We start from the raw sequence: 21,359 nt of genomic DNA on the forward strand, positions 1-21,359 counted from the left end.
ATGCGCCCAGCTGTCAGTTTAGCCAGAAGTGTCCCAGCTGTTGCCGTGGTGACAGCCAAGATGTGTGGGCGGAAATGACGGCCGGTCATCATGGTGACGGCCGAGACACGAGAGGCAAGTGAGAGCGAGCCGCGGCGGTCGTGACACTAAGCCTGTGAAGACAATCTTCACCACTGGGCTGAACATAAGTAGGTGGTAGCCCTGTGATTGAGACCGTGTCCATTCTGATCTCATTTGGCTGCTTAATCCCTTGGTGGCCATTTTGTGGTGGTCTGTAAAAGACCTGTGAGGATATCTTCATTGTGTCCTTACCCTCAATCATCAGGCCCCCATTAAAGGTAGGCTTTTGAGGTATTTCCCTGTTGCAGGATTCAAGAGTCAGGCCCTCATTAAAGGTAGGTTTTTGACATCTGGTATTGTATTGTATTGTCTCTTGTTCTGTGGATTGGTTGATTGGAACTGTGGGATTGTAGAAAGGCTACACTACACCTAGACGTTAAAGTTGCGTGGCACACTGGTCACGTAGAGTGTTTGTTAGGACCATGGAGCTGATGTTGTACTGTTGTTGTAGTTAGCACTAGAATTGGTTGTATAAACTAGCTCTCTAGACAGCTCTGTGGGAGGGTTATTGTGTGTCGTCCCTTTTCCTAGATGCCATTCCTGGGAGTCACAGACAACCATCAGGAGAAGGCAGTGACTACACAGTGAGTATCCCTTTTTCAGTTTTGTCTTTCCCTTTGTGGGGCTCTCTCCAGTAAATTGGTGAGTAATATATTCGGGCAGGATACTTCCCTGTCGCTAATATCTGCAGCCCCACGCCCAGGCCACAGCAAAATGAAAGTGCCGGCAATAGGAGTAGAGAGCAGGATCTCTACTTATGTTCGTCGCCTCGGACATCCCTTTCCTTCCACTCTGTGTTACTTCACTGAAATAATGGTTGTGGTTTCTCCCCTAGACCAAAGTGCTGTGTGGGGAACTATGCTAAGGAGTCGGTACGTATATTAGGTGGACCAATCGTGATCAGATAAGAACTCACCATAACACATATATATTTTATAAACTGAAGGGACTATAAAAAATATAACAGTATTTACAGAAGGTAGCACAGAGCATAAGCCTACCCACCTCCCCTCCCTCACCAAGTGTGAGGATTGGGAGGGGCTATTCCATTTTCTGCCACATATGAGGAAGTTAAACCCTTTCTTTCAGGTGGTAGACTATCACACTGCCACACCAAGTATAATTATTATTAGCATTAACTATACAGTTATATCTGACACATAGCTTATAACATACAACTTACCAACTACATCGTAGATATGTTTTCTTTCAGAAAAAGAGACAAGTGTGTCCTGCAGTTCCTTGTCTAGTTGTCCATTGGCCTCTTTCTTTATATTAATATGTCTTTCCAAACCCTTAATAATTTTTTTGTAGTGCCTCAAATTTTTCACGTGTTGCTGCAATAGAACAGACAGGTAATTCACCATACAAAAACAGCTGTTTTAGATAGCCTCACTAAAACAGTGAGACATTTCCATACGTCGCTACAAAGAGAGTGACATATGGAAAAAGATATATAAAGACATGTTATTTCAAAGGGAGAACAGATTGCTTTATAATGCCATGGGACCCCTTTGAGCCAATTCCTCCCCAACTGAGTTTTTAAGAGCATAGTATGTCTTGACTGACATAGACCATTTACCTACAAATAATTAGTCCTAAGTGCAATGTGGATTGTTCTGTTCTGTATTTGAATAACATTACGAAGAAGGCTTTTCTCCTTTTGCAGGGGCTACTTTGCTTGATCTATTTAACTGCAATGTTGTCTGTGATCAACCTACAAATGTGAGTCTGGAGTACTATGTGCCTGCAGTTTAGGCATATGAAGTCCTGCACACTTACACATTATACAGCAGATTAATCAGGGCATATCTGAACAAGGTTTTACGAAGTTAAATAGATATTCCAGAAAATATATGTGCAGAAGTTATTCAGCATAAATTAATAAATTGTAAAATGCAAGATAGCAGATATACAATAGTGTCATTCAATAGCTACAATTTGCAGCAACTGTGTTCTAGGTGTTACAATAAAAAATAAAAATGTTTTAGTCAGTAAAAAGAGCAATCTGTTTTTACACTTAAACAAATGAACACATTTGCAGAATACCATTGCAGGCTCATTTACACTTATCTGCTGTTAATGTGCTTTGCTGGCACTAACTAACACCTGAAAGTGCATTAAAAATAGGATTTTCAGTTTCTTTGTCTCTCACCATATTACATTAGTTTTCAAACATTTTAGAATGCTGTGTGACCTATTTCTCATGCATAAATGCGTACAATAGGTAGTACTGGTAAATGCACATGAAACTGCGTTAAAAAACATATTACAAAAACGCACTTAAAGCGTCCATTAGTTTTTATTCTTTTTAGCCATTTCCACAGCACATATGTGTGAACAATGCCTAAATGGGCAGCAGGCCATCTAAATTCAGAGTGTGATGATCATGTTAATAAGTGCAGATATTTATAATTACACACCCTGTCAGTGTGTTATTTCAGCTTCTATCTGATGATTAATAATTTAATACTTATAAACATACTTTTTCTTGAACGCTGATTGTCTCTTCCAGGACCAGTATCTGATTAGACACACGCTTGTCGTAATTTGATTCATTCAGAAACTATGCAAATACAAAGTTAAGTTACTTATTGACTGAGCCAACAATGTAAAATAAAAGTCTGTAACATAATTTTACGGATTAATGTACGACATTAATAACAACTGTATAGGAATATGATAGTCCTTGATATCATGGTCATAACCAACTCTACGCCAGGACACTTGTTCCAGTCAATCTAATGTATGAACTGCATGCAAAACCTAAACTAACTTAAAATGAATGTACAAATTGAAATAAACAAGAGTTATTATCAGTGTTTCTGTGTGCCTGGAGTCGCCAACAGCATTAATTGGCTTTTTATTGCATCAGTAGTGATTCAGAAGTCTTTTATTGAGTGGCCAATTAATTTGTTAATACAATGTGTTTATTCTGTATATTGATAGCTCCCAGTGCAATTATATGAAAGAATTAGTAGTAAGCTTTCAATATTTAACAGTAATTTCGCCAACAAATGAATTAACCACATAGCTTAAGACTTCTAAAAAAATCAGTTCTGGGGACATGGAACAAAAACAAAGATTCAGAATAATTTGAAATACATCTGGCACCTCCATCATGGTGCCCAATTGTAAGATTTTTTTACTTAATGAGCCTGTTTGACTACTAATGGAAAACGCATTCAGTTCAATGCACTAATTCATTTTAGAGGAGTTAATAGGAGACCAGTGGAAATATTGAAATTAATTGTGGGCAGTGGGCTCATGGGTATGATTCCAACCTGGAACCTGTGTGGAATTTGTATGTTGTCCCCAGGTTTGCGTGTGTTTCCACTGGGCGCTCTGGTTTCCTCCAAGTCCACAAATATACTAGTAGGTTAATTGGTGTGTATTAGGAAATTTTGACCCAATGGAGTAGGGGATGATGTGAATGATTGCATATTCTCTATATACTACTGCATAATAAAGGGCATTTAAAACTTTGGAGGTTAGTGGGGAATCTGATTGGGTGTGGAGGTGTATTCCATATGTGGGGATTGGCACAGAAGTGTTGGTGGTAGGAGTGGGATGTGGTTATGAATGGGGAGTCCAGACATTGACAGGCTGGAGAGGGAAAAGTGGTAAGTTTGATGGGGTCAGAGATGTGGGGTGGTGTAACGGTCCAGAGACTGAATAGGAGCCTAGTTGCAGTAAGGAAGGCAAGCCACAAGAAGATTGAATAATAAAGAATGGTCCAACGTAGCCAGGTTCGGTACACAGTAAATGTATAAGTAAAGGGTTCAGGAAGAAGAGTAGATGAGGACAAGCTGAGTTCAGGTCACGACAGGAACACTAGATCACTGGCATGAGCACAATAATATGGAAAGGGAAACAGGAAGAAGTCACGCTTTTATAGGAAGTCACAGGTTGGAATCCTGCCAGGTGGGGTGGGCTGGCTGAAGACTTTGTAGGTGACAGTGAGGAGTATGAATTGTATTATCTAGGGAAGAAGTGTAGGAGTAAGTGTAGGGATTGGCAGAGCAAGAAGATGGAAGTGGAGTGGTGGTTAGAAAAAAATCTTGCCATGCCTCTGAAAGGGAGACAAGACAGAATGTGGTTACAGAAGACAAAGCAAGAGATATTCAGAGAGTCAAAGCATCAAGGATGAGAAATGGTCTTATCTTTCAAAGGTGGAAGTGACAGGCTTGGGAGAGAGACTGGACATGGGGAGTGAAGGATTGATGGTGATACCTAGGACAGAGGAGAGTGTGATGTTCTCCAAAGTGAGAGAGATGAGAAGGGGGGTTGGAGAAGGAGGGAAGGTGTTGAGCTCAAAATTATATACATGTTGAGCTTTAAGTAACATTGGGACATCCATGATGAAATTGCAGAGATGCAGCTGGACGCAAGAGACAGGATAGAAGAGGAAAGTTCAGGGGTGGAGAGGTAGATTGGGTCATGATCACTGTAATGTTGAGAGTTAATTACTTAAACAAAAGAGGAGATGAACAGCAGATGTTACGAGTTAATTACTTAAACAAAATAGGAGATAAACAGCAGAGGGCCAATAACAGAGCCTTGAGGGAATCCAATATGTGACTGTGAGAAGAGGTGAGGTGGAGCTGGTGGTATATACAGAAAAGGACCAATGGAGTGAAGAGTGTGCAAGAGAAGTGAATCTCAATGATGTTACAGGATCTTTTTATGTACACTAAAACAATTGTACGCTCTAAATAACAAACATTAGGAAAATATCATACTATCTGCATGTCTTTTGTGACATGAAGCATCATAATATCCTTAGACTTCTTTTTCAGGTCTTCCATTTCCATTTGTATTTTCTTATGCTCCCACTGAAGTTGGAAAATTCCTTTTCGGAAATCTTTGCTTTCCACCATGCTTGCAATTTTCTGTTCTCCCAGACCCTGGACAAATGCACATGGAGGTAAAACAACAGAGAACAGTGCCATGTTAACAATAGTGACATACCGAAAGCATATTTCAAGACACCAGGGGTAGATTTATCAAACCTTCTAAAAGGGAGCAGTGGAGGTGTTGCCAAAACGAAGCAGTCAGATTCTATCTATCATTTACCTAGTACATTCTAGAAAATGATAGCTTGAATCTGATTGGTTGCTATGGGCAACACCTCCATATTTCCTTTTAAGAAGGTTTAATAAATCTACCTCTAGGGGTATATTTACTAAACTACGGGTTTTAAAAAGTGGAGATGTTGCCTATAGCAACCAATCAGATTCTAGTTATCACTTATTTAGTACATTATACAAAATGACAGCTAGAATCTGATTGGTTGCTATAGGCAACATCTCCACTTTTTCAAACCCGCAGTTTAGAAAATATACCCCTAGGTCTCTTTTTAGTTATTTGTAAAGAAAAACTTAAATCTAATATTAATTAGAAAATATAGAAATGGAGACCTGAGCCTTGCCCATTGTGAAATGTGTGTAGCTAATATAGAACTGGCAACACATAGCAGATTTTCACTCCTGCTGTGCATCAGTTAATATACTGCAACTTAACATCCCAAAGCTGTCCCCTTCATGCTGTGCAATAGAATATACAACATACAGCTCAGCAGCCCTAAGTAATTTTCTGATTGGTAATTAAGAATTGTTATTAACATTCTGCAATGGAATATCACACTTGATACAGGACTAGAATTCCACACTCGGTATATTTATGCATTATTAATACAGATGTAATATGGTCAAAAGTTCTTGTTTTGTTCCTAAAGCATTCTCCCCTACCTTAGTCATGCTTTCAGTGCTGTACAGACACTAGGATACTAGGGTCTATCTTTTAAGCCTAAAACAATGCACAAACATCTTTTTCCGCATGGTTTAGGTAAAATTAAGTGACTGTCCCTTTTAACATTAGCCTAATGCAGGAGATGTTAGTCATATCTCTTACATTAAGCAAACTTCTGCAGTGCCCATTATTCTCAAATTGCGAATTGCCACATTAATTCATTACTTATCATTGCGATAAGACATGATAAATAATGTAAGCAACAGGCCATAGACCCCACAGTCTCTAAAGATCACATCAGAAGCTATGTCCCATGACATCTCTCAGTGGTGCCTGTAAATTCTAGATCTACTATAATCATGCAATAAACTCCATACACCTGTATTATTAACTCACAGAACCCAGGGTTACAAGTGTTCTAAGAAAATTAAAACTAGATATTTTCAATGCTTGACATTTTATTATAAGACTTAAAGAACAATTTACAAAATAAACTATTTCATTGTTAAATTAAAAAAAGTCTTAATTTGGCTTATATGTCTGAATGTAATTTACCTATCAAACAATATTTCTAGAGTATAATGAACTTATTTATTTTTATTAAGTCCAAAATGAAGGACTACGAGTATATCCCAAAAAGTCATGTAAGCATCCTTACAAGGGCAAGATTTTGTAATGCAAGTAGACATGACCAGGTATGTGATATATTATGACCATAAAAAGGCAAAACAGAAAACAGCAAGTTTCACTTATACAGAAAATTGATGACAGAATGTCAGGCGGGTAAACTGAGACCAAAAGAAAATACATACAAAATTCCAAATGGATAAGTTCACAAGCAGTATGCTACATATCGCGAATACAGATGTACAGTACATCTGTCTTACATCTGAGATGCTTTTATCTAACTTACATCACAGTACTATAGTTTCCTCAATAGTGTCATAAACAACTGTTAACACAAATTAATTAGATTTCCATTTACCCTTATGGTGTTGTTCAGGTCTTCTATCACACTCCTGTGGAGTAGTATAGCATCTGCATAATTAGGAATTAAATTGCCGTTCTCTACTTCAACCTGCCCTTGTTTAAGTATGAATTGGACGGTCAAATCTAGCTGAAACTTCATTTTCTCATTTCGCAATCTAAAAGATAAAAGTTATCACAGATTTTTTATTTTTTATTAATGAATAGCTTCATTATAACACTATAAAACTATAAGGCAGGGGGAATCACTACTGACTGTAGTAGATTGTATAATGAATAAAACAAAGTTAAGTTATATTGGTAAATTCCCTAGTAAAATATTGCATGCCTTTTCTTTAGCAGATACATATGGTGCCAGATATGCATGCCCACAATTATAAAAAATATAGTAATTGCTATATATCTAACAGGTTTTAAATCTGTTTCTTCAATGTTATATATAATAGCTGATATGTAAACACAACTGGTTCACACATGCCACATCTGTAGCAATTGCAATGCAAATAATGTGTGTCCTGTATAATTATGCGCAGTTGGTGGCTTAAACATACTCATAAAACGCAAGCCACAAAATGTGCTCTGTTACTTTACTTTGAGTTCAACATATCTTATACACGGGCATAAGGGGCCACAAGTACAACTTATGTGAAACTGCATAACACATTGTTCGTGAAAGTTGGAGGTACATCCATTTCTACATGAACCTAACTTTGGGCATGTGTGATAGCAATTATTGATGACACTAGTGGAGTGAGTGCCAGAAGTGTCAATATTCATGTCATCATCGCAACACCATTTGAACATTATGGGCAAATTATATCTCAACATAAGAATATACAACTTTAAAGCTATCTACAGTAAATCTGACAATCAGTATCATTAGCTTCAGTAAGGAAATATGTTTAACAAACACAATTATGATGTATCAAAATGAAGGGGTTAGTTACATGTTAATTTCTTGAATAATATTCTCAATGTCCTGCCATGTTTTCTCATCTTCTTCTATCCTCTTATTTAGGAATTCCTGCATCTCAGCCAGGACAAGGGCCTTGCGCTTCACCTAAGCCGGCAGAAATTTAGATGGACATGATAAGATATATATGCAGTTATTTATAGGTGTGTACATAAATATATAATCTATACAAAACAAAGCACAAAAGTGCAAGTGTGCAGTAGCCTTAAGCAATCCATCAGCAGTTAGTTTAGTGGAAGTTATACTATGCAATTACATAAGTTGGCCACCATACCCTCCTAAAAAAAGTACCCAAAAAAAAAAGTACAAGACAAAGTAATTATTTTTTTCTATTACATTTTGCCATTGTTAGGACTATGTAAGACTGAAGTTAGTATTCCTTTAATTGTTAGAAACTCTACTCTTTGAAAAAAGGGATGGCCTATCTTCTACAACAACAGGATGCTGACACATTTGTTCTGTTAGATCCTCTCCAAGTCTTAGGGGTAAATTTATCAAGCTGCAGGTTTGAAAAAGTGGAGATGTTGCCCATAGCAACCAAACAGATTCTAATTGTCATTTTGTAGAATGTACTAAATAAATGATAACTAGAATCTGATTGGTTGCTATAGGCAACATCTTCACTTTTTCAAACCCGCAGTTTAGAAAATATATCCCCTTAAGACTTTTTTCACAAGTAAATCTAATAAATAGGCCCCCTGTCCTGGTGTACCTGGGGGAAATGCCCCTGTTGTCCCTTAATTATATCTGTCCTGAAGTCTTGTTGCTATGGTATGCACATTTATACTTCGTTAGTAAAGACGTCATAACTATTGTTGTAAATTTAGTTACTGTATTATAAAATATATTTTTCACATAGGTCAACGATGATATCAGGAATTTCCACATTAACTCAAGCAAGACCTAGGGCTAGATTTACTAAGCTGCGGGTTTGAAAAAGTGGGGATGTTGCCTATAGCAACCAATCACATTCTAGCTTTCATTTATTTAGTACCTTCTACAAAATGACAGCTAGAATCTGATTGGTTGCTATAGGCAACATCCCCACTTTTTCAAACCCGCAGCTTAGTAAATCTAGCCCCTAAAGTCAAGCAAAATGGGTTGCTTTGTTATTTAATATTAATAATTATACATATTAGTATCAGAAGATTTGTTTAACAGATTTAGCTCAAACAGTGAACAGTAGGTCAATGTTAGATAACGTATTATTTTTATATGAGGCGCAGACAGTAATACACAGCACTGCACACAGAATGCTCAGGTAGTTTCTCTGTCCAATCAAGTTTACAATTAGAGATTCTGAAATAATTCAAATGGTTTAGATTTTTTATCAAATTTGACTGGTGTGAGTGCTTCAAACCTGTTTGTGGTACAAATTCATTGGTTCAGTCCAACCTGTCTTCCAATGGTGAACCATGAGAATATTAGATTATTATATATATAATATTATATTAAAATAAATTACACAATGTTGTCTATTGTATGGCAGCATTCACCAGACAAAGCAGTGTAAATGTGTCATAAACTTAGAACGCTGCCAGTTATACGCAGGGAACCAGTATGTACAGTAAATGCAGCGTTTCCTAGTGACTCAATGTGGCATCATATATCAATGTTTAGTTCACACTGACAAAGATTCCAATTACCACCGTATTGTAGCAACAAAATTAAACAGATCTGAAAATGATATAGAGGCATGGCTGAAAATGTCAATAAATAAGTCAGCGGTAGATGGACAACACTTTTGAAATATTTCTGTGCATTTCCATTGCGATGGCAATGTATGACAAAGGTCATGTAAGTGCTTCTAATTAACAGTTTTTAATATGAAGTACTGTAAAGTATATGTCTTAACTGAGGTTTTAATGTTCCTTTACTATATGTAATGAAACTGTCAGCAGCAGCAATCATGGTATCTGTTTACTTTATATGGCACTACATAAGTAAAGGGGATAAGATGATAACAAGCAAATGATAAGTACTGTAAAACTACCCTTAAACTAGTGGCCCAGAGCTAACAGTTTAACTTTGGCGATGGCTGTAAGTGTTAAGTAAATCTGATTTATGCTTGTGGCTGAGAAAGAGAGACAGGTCTATTTGTTACATACTTGCTGTTCATACTCCATTTTTGACCGCCTTGCCAGACAGAAACGCTCCCAAACTGGAAGTTCCAGCCCTTCTGGCATATGTTCTGGAGTATCTAATTCATCCATAGCTTTCATTAGCTGAACAAATGAGTCATTATAAGTTTTCGCCGATCCTGGACGGTCACCAAATGGCGCCTCATTTTCTGTCTGAGTCCTAAGACGCTGAACTCTAAAATGCAGAACAAGAAGCACACATCACAAGATGCTGCCTTTCAGTACCTAGCAAAATCATTACATTGCTGTATCAATATGTATATCTGACAAATTCTGTTCCCACATTCAGTGGGTCCAGAGCTGAGGATTAATTTGAGACCCAATATAAAATGTATCATACCACATGACCCGGAGTAATACTATACATTATAGAGAAAAATATTTTAAAATATTGTGAAACTTAATAGCTATGTGGTTATGAAATAGTTGAACATATTTACTGCCGTAGTATACAAGCTTAAAGTTTTAAATTTAAATACAAATACAGTGGATCTGCAATTAGCAACCCAAGTTGTCAGTCTCATCCCATTAGTCTCTCATTGTCATGTGACCAGTTGCAAGTATTCAGTGTTCTGTGTTTAAGGCACCAAGCAGAGCACTTTGGGGGAAATCCAATCCCCCCCCAAAGTACCGCTGGGTTAAAACTATTACCGTTATTACAGAGGTTTTAACACGGCAGCAAAAAGCCGGTGTTAGAACTACCGTAATAATGGTAATTACGCGCACTATTACCGTAATAAGTAACACAACCAATTGAATATGCTCCTTTGAGGGCAAAAACGTCATGTATCAGACATTCCTGCATACATATGCAGACAATGTAACACAATACTACCTTGGTCTTCGTTTGTACAGTTTATAAAGCTGGTCCACATAGTGTGGCGGGATGTCAGAAAACTCCTTCTTAAATCCTCGATCTAACAACTAAAATCAGAAGAAAAGAAATGATGTGAATAGGGTGATGAGGACATAACTTTTCAATGTTAAATATGTTTGTGGTCTTTACCTTATCTTCTGCCACTAGGTCATCATAGGACTCCCTGAAGGCCTCCACATCAGCTTTGAAAGTCTTAACTAGTTCAGATGTTTCATTCTATAACAAAAATATTTAAAATTCTATAACATATCTTAATAGTATGTTGGAAAATGTCTGATGTCATGTGTAATAAAATATATATGTATTGTGACAGGAAATAGTTCAAAGGTAGCAGCCTTTGTCAGTGATAAACTGGTTTCATCCAAAATAAAGGTCTCCACCAACCAAACTCAGACGTATTGAACATTAAAGTGCTTTAATTGTCAGCAGCTTTGCAGCAAAATAACACTGCCTTAAAGAAAACAATTAACACCTAGCCTCCACTCAGGGCACTACCTCACTGCTTGGCCCTCTGTAACCGGTGGGCAGCTAGGTCGTTTATCACTCTTTTGTAGTGGCTGAACACATGAAAGACACAGTCCTCTTGTCTCTGAGGTAGTGTCCTCAGTCAGTCACTGTAATCACTTTATTTCACTTCTGGGACAGGATGCCCTCTTGTCTTCACATGGTCCTCTGTCTTAGACTTCCCTGTATCATGCAGGACACACAATGGCCTCGCACTATCCACTCTACTCAGCTCCTCTTTCTGATAGATTCCAATCTCCTAGGACATACCTCAAGCACCTGCAGAGAACAATTTTTTAAAGGCCTGGTGGGAGTGCCACCTGTATATCAAGCTAGGGCTGTGGGAGGAGTGTAAATTGTTTAAACCTGAGTTATTCATTATTCAGTGTGACCTATGCCAATCAAGTTGGCCGGTGTCTAGGGAGTTCGTCTTTGTTAGTTTAGCATTAGGGTCATAAGAAATAGTGTGGAACATTGTGCTATATTTTAGTTTGCAATCCTGACAATAAAAGCAAAGTACAAAGCAAGAAGCTGTTTGTGTGTGCATCACCAGAAAGATGCCTGTGCCACAATACATTGAAATACATACAAAATCTGTTCTTTTCCCCTTTAAAAATTAAATGGTAATTTTCTTTCCTGCAGTACTCCAAATGGAAATGTCAATTAAATAATGTGAAACGAGAGCAATAACTTTATATAAATAGACCCAACATGATCTAAGGACTATCAGCTGGAGGGACCAATATGCAATCAATCAGAAGCAGTTAGATGGCTGCTGAAAGTCATCATCACTATTTTGTATCATTACACCAGTCCTCCAGCATCCACAAAAGATACCACTGGAAGTGGGCGCATCCGCTGATAAGTTCACTCCTAACAGTGTCAACTCAACGATATGCAAAAAAATGATATATAGACTTATGCGTATGTATTTTGGGTGCACATGCACAGTACGGAACTGCATATCTTACATGAAAAAATTGACATACGCCCAATTATAAATAAATCCCCTTGCATCTAAATGCAATGTTGGTACAGTCATGGCCAAAAGTTTTGACACAAATATAATTTTTCACAAAGTCTGCTACCTCAGTTTTTATTATGGCACATTACATATACTCAAGATTGTCATGAAGAGTGATCAGATGAATTGCAATTAATGTCAAAGTCCATCTTTGTCATGACAATGATCTTTATCACAAGAACAACATTTCCATTGCATTTCAGTCCTGCCACAAAAGAACCAGCTGACATCAGGTCAGTGATTCTCTTATTAACACAGGTGAGAGTATGGACGAGGACAAGGCTGGAGATCATTCTGTCATGCTGACTGAGTTAGAATAACAGACTGGAAGCTTTAAAAGGAGGGCAGTGCGTGAAATCATTGTTCTTCCTATGTTAACCAATGTTGCCTGCAAGGAAACACGTGCAGTCATCATTGCTTTGCACAAAAAGGGCTTCACAGGCAAGGATAATGCTGCTAGTTACCATTTATCAGATCATCAAGAAGTTCAAAGAGTGAGGATCAATAGTTGTGAAGAAGGCTTCAGGGCGCCCAAGAACGTTCAGCAAGCACTAGGACCGTCTCCTAAAGTTGATTCAGCTGCGGGATCGGGGCACCAGCAGTGCAGAGCTTGCTCAATAATGGCAGCAGGAAGGTGTGAGTGCATCTGCATGCACAGTGAGGCAAAGACTTTTGAAAGATGGCCTGGTGTCAAGAAGGCCAGAAAAGAAGCCACTTCTCTCCAGAAAAAACATCACAGACAGAATGATATTCTGAAAAAGGTACAGGGATTGGACTGCTGAGGACTGGGGTGTCACGTCTTTCAGTAGAAATGCCACTGACTGGTATTGGCGCTACTAAGCTGGGAGGCGCGGAGTCTAATGCACCACCGGTGTTCACCAGGGACCCCCCGCAAAGGAAGTATGGGCTTTGCTGCGTGAGGTGCGCAGGTCGCGGTTCTCCCAGCTAGTCACCAGTGCAATGGATGGAGCGTAGTCAGACAGGCCGAGTCGAAACCAGAGAAACGCAGTACCACGGAGAGAAGACAAAGAGTAATCAGGAACGGTCTAAGGGTCAGTACCAGAACTGGCAGCGAAGTACAAAGGAAGATCCGGAGGAGTAGTCAGACAAGCCAAGGTAATCAGTAACACAGGAGACAATCAGGAACTTTACAATAACGCTGGAGCAGGGTAGAACCAATACTCTGGCACCCTAATGGTGCCAGAGTGAGGGTTAAATAGAGAGCAGGAGGAAATGAGCAGGAGATTTCCGTAAGCGTCCCGTTGCCTAGCAACAAAAGCGGCGAATCGCGCAAGTGCGTGCACCACGTTCACGTGAGCGCATCCCGTTGCCTAGCAACAGGACGTGAGCTGCGGGCAGAAGGCGCCCGTCTCCGGCACCCATGGTAGGTGCGGAGACGGCACCTGACAGTATCCTCCCCCTCTTTCTTTGGGTAGTATAAGAATCCTGCAAGAATTTTGCCAAAAGAGGTGGGGCATGAATATCCTTCTCATAGACCCAAGACCTCTCATCTGGGCCGTAGCCCTTCCAGTGGATCAGAAATTGGCTTCTCCCTCGAGAGATTTGGGATTCTAAGATGCGTTCCGCCAGAAATTCTTCACCCCGTATGGTACTAACTGGAGGAAGTGGAGGGGATTTGTTGGAAAATTCGTGGAGAATGAGTGGTTTTAACAGAGAGATGTGGAACGTGTTATATATCCGAAGAGGAGCTGGTAGATGAAGTCTGTAGGTGAATGGATTAATCACATGAGAGATGGAAAAAGGCCCAATATAGTGTGGGTCCAATTTCATAGTGGGAACCTTGAGTCTAAGGTTGCAGGTAGCTAACCACACTTTGTCTCCTACCCGAAGAACTGGAAGATTCCTTCTATGCCAATCAAAAAAGTGTTTGTAACGATCCAAAGACTGTAGTAACCTGGAACGTACTTGGGACCAAATTTGAGAAAAATTGCGGACCATACTCTTTGCGGCAGGTACCGGGGAATCAGAGGGATTGGAAAAGGTGGGGAGAATAGGATGTCTACCGTAGATGGTAAAGAAGGGAGAGTTACCCGTAGACTCATGAGCACTTCATGACGTGAGCTGTGGGCAGAAGGCGTCCGTCTCCGGCACCCATGGGAGGTGCAGAGACAGTGCCTGACATGGGGTAAAGTAATTTTCACTGTTGAATCCCCTTTCAGATTGTTTGGGGCATCTGGAAAAATGCTTGTCTGGAGAAGGAAAGGTGAGCGCTACCATCAGTCCTGTGTCATGCCAACAGTAAAGCATCCTGAGACCATTCATGTGTGGGGATGCTTCTCAGCAAAGGGAATGGGCTCACTGACAATAAAGAATGGTAACAAAACATCCTCCAAGAGCAACTTCTCCCAACCATCCAATAACAGTTTTGTGATGAACAATGCCTTTTCCAGCATGATGGAGCACCTTGCCATAAGGCAAAAGTGATAACTAAGTGGCTTTGGGATCAAAACATCGAAATTATGGGTCCATGGTCAGGAAACTCCCCAGACGTTAATCCCATTTTGAACTTGTGGTCAATCCTCAAGAGACAGGTGGACAAACAAAAACCCACAAATTCTGACAAACTCCAAGCATTGATTAGGCAAGAATGGGCGTCCATCAGTCAGTATGTGGGCAGAAGTTGATTGACAGCATGTCAGAGCGAATTGCATACTGACTATTTGCATAAACTTAATGTAATTGTCAATAAAAGCTTATAACACTTATGAAGTGCTTGTAATTTTACTTCAGTATACCATAGCAACATCTGACAAAAAGGTCTAAAAACAGTGAAGCACCAAACTTTGTGAAAACCAATACTTGTGTCATGCTCAAAACTTTTGGCCATCACTGTAAATGAGCCCTACTGTCAAGTACACACATTTTTATTTCATATTTTACAGACATGAGAGTAGTTAAGTAATGTGGAGATAACCTTTCAGTATTAAATACAAATGTAGCTATTATTCTCACCTTCTGCTTTCGTTTTGTGCCCAAGATATGGTTTAGTTGTGCCGCTCTGGTATTTATCTCATCTTCAATGAGAATTGACAATAGAAGATTGCTTATTTTGAGTTCCTCCTGTTTAGTATAAAGTTTTGTTCAGTTTATACTTGTCGACCAGCATATATTAAGAATATACATGTATATTTGGAGACAATAGCATATGTGTATTAATATACTCTTGTGAGTATTAAGAAAACCGTTAGACAAATAATCAGGTACTTACCATTTACACACAAAAATAGTTTTAGGATTTTTATTTATTAACGTCTGTGTCCACTGACACCCAATTTACCTGCTCAACTCTCATAATAACCCACACTCTGTACATCCCATTATGACTGTGTTAGCATGCACTTGTGAGTAGTAACATACTCTTTAAAATACCCCCCTAAGAATAGTAGAACGTTTTGAGGTATTAATGTAAGAGATTGTTCTTTGATTTCCTTACTCTTCAAAGTGGTCCCCTGTTGTGTTTGACGTGTGTATGACTGTCACATTTATCCCATCAATTTATTTTCTAAACCCGTATGTCAGCCACAACGCAGGTGTTAATGCTGTATTTAGTTACAAACCAGTGTGGACTCTAACTGATCTTTTATCGGTTAAAAACAGATGTAAAATGTTGCTTGTTTGCCAATCATGTAACACTGTATATCTGTAATTACCATAACACAGGTGGAATCTCAACTCACTGCTCTGTATCTTAGTTTATATTCAGTTTACACTGAATACCTGTTCCCTCCAGAAGAGAATAAGCTGAAGCAGACTATGAAACATGAGTGACAGATTCTGCAGCAAACCAACAGTAACAAAATGAGACACAAATGCAATGCTTTCTGCAATATACATTGTTAAAGAAAAATCATTAAAAAAATGATCCCCATTTTACCTGCTTAGCCCTCATAATAACCCAAACACTATTCACACTATTATGCTCAATCCAACTTGCCTTACGATCCCAAAATCCTTCTCAATCCTAAAAGGATACTAAACCTAAAAAACAAGATTGTCATGAGAGATAATACTACTAATAACATTCACAAATTCAAAGTTCTGATAAGCTGACAGTACTTTAAATTAAATGGTAATTACCTTGTTTTACAATTAATATATATATATTTAGTAGTTGAGATGGGAGTGTATAAAGTGGCATTGCCACCTCGCCTGTTGCCTTCATTGTCACGCTGTAAAATACCATTCACCTATACTCTCATTACATTCTCCATACTGTCACCTCTTAATTTATTTCCACTTTGACTACTATATATATATATATATATATATACACACACACACACACACATACACACACATACAGTTGTCAAAGTGGAAATTTAAAGGTGACAGTATGGGAAATGTAATATATGTATATATATATATTGTTAGGCTTAGTGACCCTTTAAGCCATTGCTGTGCCTTTAGTATAGGCTTCTTTCCTGCTCTGTAACCATTGCTATCTAAACGGCACTAATCCTTGGAATGTGTGACAGCCAGTAGGACAGATGTAGCACACATAGTTTTTCTGTAGTATAAAATTTCCATTAACCATCACTATGAAATGGGGATGAAACAGAAATGTAGTACACAGAAGCTTAAATGATCACAGTCCTCTTATTTACATGTGACGGGTTGAGCAGCAAGTCTAAATGTGAATAACAGTATCCAATGCTCCACTTTGCTTTTTTGTTACCCATTCTAACAGTTGTCTTGCAAGGAAAATATGTTTTACTACAGTAACTGGATATGCATCTTTTCTATTCATTTTAAATAACACAGTATATAAATTAAGGGGGATAGAGGAGGTGATGAGAGACAATTGAATGTGATCACCCCCCTGGCTCTCTCACACGTTTCCCTGTACTCCCTACAAGCTACAAGCCACATATATCTTGTACTGTTGTGACAGATGAAGGCCCAAAATATTCCATCATACTTTTAACACTGAGCACCGCATTTATCTTGATGCGTCTTTTATGAAAATATTGCTATGGCCAAATTTGTGATTGAAGTATAAAGTTTACCTGGTAAATGACCATTTCGGATTTCACCTTCTTTTCAAATAATCTTGTCAAAATGTCATCAAAAGCTTGTGTGGTTTCCATGATTGAGGCCTGAATCTTTTTCATTTCTGCCTCTAGTATCTAAAAGTAAACAAATAAGTATTAATGGCCAATGATAAAATTTAGATTGACATAGAAATAATATGAATAACATATTTACTAGATGAAAATAATCACAAAACAACAAAGCTGCCTTGTGTTTATATCAGGGGTATCTGTACTCAGGAAAGGTCATATAGTAGGTCAAGATGGAGGCATCTGCAGATGTCCAAAATGTTGCATCTTCTCATGGGAGGAGATAGGCGATTCAAAAATAAAAAAATTTGCCAGCCATCGTAACAACACAAAAATCACACATTTCTGCATTGAAAGTCTAGAACAGGGGGAATCTAGTAAATTGCTATTTAGTAAATCGAAAATAATCAACTCACTGGTTGTAGAAAATGCATGTGAAATGAGAGAGATGAAAAACAAAACAAAACAAAAAAATCTTTTAGGCATTTGCATAGCTTTTCCCATTCATTTCAATTGAGCTTCTACACACTGGAAACCCCATTGAATTGAATGTGAAAGCTTTGGCACCAAGTTAAACAATAATTCATTAAATAATCAGGCAGTAACCTCACTTCTCTTTCCCCTCCCTGATTCTGTCTCTGTGTCGGGGAGCCCCTGGCTCCACATACCACTCCCACATACCCAAATCCCAGTAACTCAAACCACACATAATGCCAGTGAAAATTGTTACTTTCAACGTTAAAGTGATGAATACGCCTCAAAAATGATTATTTCTGTTCTGTACCATTGTTACGATTTAAATGCCTTAGTCAGTATTTGCACAGGCTTACCTAGGGCGCGGAGTCTAACGGCCTTCCGGTCTTCACCAAGAACCACCGCAAGGTAGTGTGGTCTTTGCTGCCGAAGAACCGCAGTTCGCGGCCCCCAGGTTAGCCGTGAATTCCAGGGTTTGAAGGTCTGGAGCAGTAAGCGGTAGATGCACGGAGTTAATGAGTGCGTAGCAGGAGATGGGTCCAGGAACACAGCCGGGTCGGTACACAGGAGATATCAGGTATACGGTGCCAGAGGGAAATCCAGAGAGTAGTTGATAACACAGCCGGGTCGGTACACAGGGAAGACAGTCCAATACGTGGTGCCAGGAATAAGCCAAAGAATAGTCAGGTCACAGCCAGGCTGGTACACAGGAGTAGGAGGAATAAAGGAGTACACAGGGAGCAGATTCACAGGAGTCAGGAACACAGGAACTGTTAGCCAGGAACAGGAAACACATTGCTCTGACACAGGCAGCGTGTCAGAGCAGAGAAGATATAGTATTTGAATTCCCCACCCAGGAGTCACATGACTAGGGAAGAACCCGGAAGTGCGTGGACGCCATCAGGAGAAGCGCTGCACAGAGCGGATACAGCTGCTAGACCACGCTGACAGCGCAGCGGAACGGGGATCAGGTAAGTTCATAACAGTACCTCCCCTTCACAGGTGGCCTCCGGACAACCGATAAGGCTTTATTAGGGAACTTGGTATGGAATTTCCTCAACAAACTCGGAGCATGAAGGTCTCGTGCAGGAATCCAAGAACGCTCTTCAGGACCGTAGCCTTTCCAGTCAACCAGGAACTGCAAGGAACCTCTGGAAATCCGAGAATCTAGAATCTCCTTCACCTCAAATTCCTGATCTAGCGCAGAAATAGCAGCAGGTTTTTTTGAAGAGAAAAATTTGTTAATAACCAGTGGTTTGAGAAGGAAAATGTGGAACACATTGGGAATCCTCAAGGTAGGAGTTAACTTTAATCTAAAGGGCACCGGATTAAGGACCTCTATGATCTTGAAGGGACCAATAAATCGGGGAGCGAATTTCCTAGAGGGGACCAACAAGCGAAGATTCTTCGTAGACAACCATACTTTGTCACCAGGAGTAAGTAGTGGATATGGTCTTTTACTGATGGCAGAGGTGTGAAGCAATTTGCGTTTAATAAGATCCCACCTAGCCGAGAAGTCCGATAGAAGGGAATCAACTGCAGGAACTCCAGTAGCAGGTTAAATCTTTGAAGGGTGGAACTTTAGGATGAAACCCCTGAAGAGCAAAAAAGGGAGAAGTGGAGGTAGAATCATGTGAATTATTATTGTGAGCGAATTCTGCCCAAGGTAATAAATCGACCCAATCATCATGTTTAGCTGAAATAATACATCTGAGGAATTTCTCCAATTCTTGATTCGTCCTTTCAGTGAGACCATTACTTTGAGGATGATATGCAGAAGAGAATTTTAACTTGATTCCACAAAGACGAGAAAAAGCCCTCCAAAATCTTGCCACGAACTGAGTTCCCTGATCAGAAACAATAACATCTGGACAGCCATGTAGGCGGAAAATCTCTTTAATGAAGAGTTGAGCCAGAACAGGAGCAGAAGGGAGACCTTTTAATGCCACAAAATGAGCGGCCCGGGAAAGGCGATTAGTGACCACCCACACTACTGAGAACCCTCTGGAGGAGGGTAAATCTGTGATAAAATCCATGGAAAGATGACTCCAAGGTCGATCCGGAATTGGTAGAGGTTGCAGCAGATGTATGGAGCTTGATGAGGGACTTTGTTCTGAGCACAAGTGGAACACGCCGTCACAAACTGTCGAATGTCTGAGTGGATAGATGGCCACCAATAACCACAGGAGATAAATTCCAAGTTTTTTTTTATACCGGCATGACCAGAAAAACGGGAAGCATGAGCCCATTTAAGGAGTTTTGATTGGAGATGTGGAGGAACCAAAGTTTTCCCGTGAGGAATAATAAAGTGAGTGGGAGTAGTAGCCAAAATACATTCTGGATCTAGGATGGGTCTAGAACCCTCTTCTTCTGTATCCATGGAGTCAAAGGAACGAGAGAGAGCGTTAGCCTTCTTGTTCTTGGACCCTGGTCTGAAGGTAATGATCATATCGAAGCGGGAGAAAAACAGGGACCATCTGGCCTGACGAGGATTGAGGCAAGATGCAGTTTGTAAATACAGTAAGTTCTTGTGATCTGTAAAAATGGTAACAGGAAACCTGGCTCCTTCCAAATGGTGTCTCCAAGCTTCCAGGGCGAGTTTGATAGCGAGAAGCTCTCTATCTCTAATGCCATAGTTTTTTTTGGTAGGCGAAAATTTGCGAGAAAAGAAACCACAGGGAGAAAATTTTCCAGTAGAATTTTTCTGAGACAAGATAGCTCCCACTCCAGTAGAGGATGCGTCCACCTCAAGGAAAAAAGGGAAGGAAGGATCTGGTTGCTGAAGAATGAGAGCCGAGATGAAAGCTTCTTTAAGGTACTTGAAGGCTTCCATGGCCTCCTGAGGCCAAGTTTTAGCGTTGGCGGACTTCTTGGTCAAGGAGGTGATAGGTGCAATCACGGAAGAAAACCCCTTGATAAAGTGGCGGTAGTAGTTAGAGAACCCCACAAAACGCTGGATGGCTTTGAGACCTACTGGTTGGGGCCAATCAGAAATTGCCTTTAACTTCTCGGGGTCCATCCGTAATCCGGAGCCAGAAACCACATGACCAAGAAAAGGAAGACACGTTTTTTCAAAGACACATTTATCCAATTTACAATATAGATGATGTGATCGAAGGCGTTGAAGAACTAAGGAGACATGATGACGATGAGTAACCATATCAGGAGAAAAAAATCAGGATATCATCCAGATAAATCACCACAAATCGATACAGGAAGTCTTGAAAAATCTCATTGATGAAGCTTTGAAAAACGGCAGGGGCGTTGCAAAGTCCAATTAGCATGACTAAGTATTCGAAGTGCCCATCATGCGTATTAAACGCTGTTTTCCATTCATCACCTTGTTTGATATGGATTAGGTTGTAAGCCCTTTTCAAGTCAAGTTTAGAAAATATAGAAGCTCCCTTGACCCTATCAAAGAGTTCAG

The 21,359-nt window shown here is 39.5% G+C and overlaps 1 protein-coding gene across 3 annotated transcripts in view; it reads right to left on the minus strand.

The window, feature by feature from the left end:
• The window catches only part of CFAP43 (cilia and flagella associated protein 43), a 93,486-nt gene that overhangs the window by 12,222 nt on the left and 59,905 nt on the right, over positions 1-21,359 (minus strand). Inside the window, exons 28-37 of one of the 3 annotated variants that reach the window (XM_075209188.1) lie at positions 17,405-17,524; positions 15,351-15,458; positions 10,979-11,065; positions 10,808-10,896; positions 9,940-10,147; positions 7,806-7,918; positions 6,857-7,016; positions 4,863-5,027; positions 2,606-2,686; positions 1,304-1,457 (exon numbers count right to left, since the gene is read on the minus strand). In XM_075209188.1, the coding sequence (XP_075065289.1) occupies positions 1,304-1,457; positions 2,606-2,686; positions 4,863-5,027; positions 6,857-7,016; positions 7,806-7,918; positions 9,940-10,147; positions 10,808-10,896; positions 10,979-11,065; positions 15,351-15,458; positions 17,405-17,524 (1,285 nt within the window). Of the gene's footprint in view, positions 1-1,303; positions 1,458-2,601; positions 2,687-4,862; positions 5,028-6,856; positions 7,017-7,805; positions 7,919-9,939; positions 10,148-10,807; positions 10,897-10,978; positions 11,066-15,350; positions 15,459-17,404; positions 17,525-21,359 lie in introns of those variants that run through there. The other 2 variants (XM_075209189.1, XM_075209190.1) reach the window with 2 other exon arrangements.

This window comes from Mixophyes fleayi, chromosome 4 (assembly GCF_038048845.1).
Source record: "Mixophyes fleayi isolate aMixFle1 chromosome 4, aMixFle1.hap1, whole genome shotgun sequence".
Lineage (NCBI taxonomy): Eukaryota > Metazoa > Chordata > Amphibia > Anura > Limnodynastidae > Mixophyes > Mixophyes fleayi.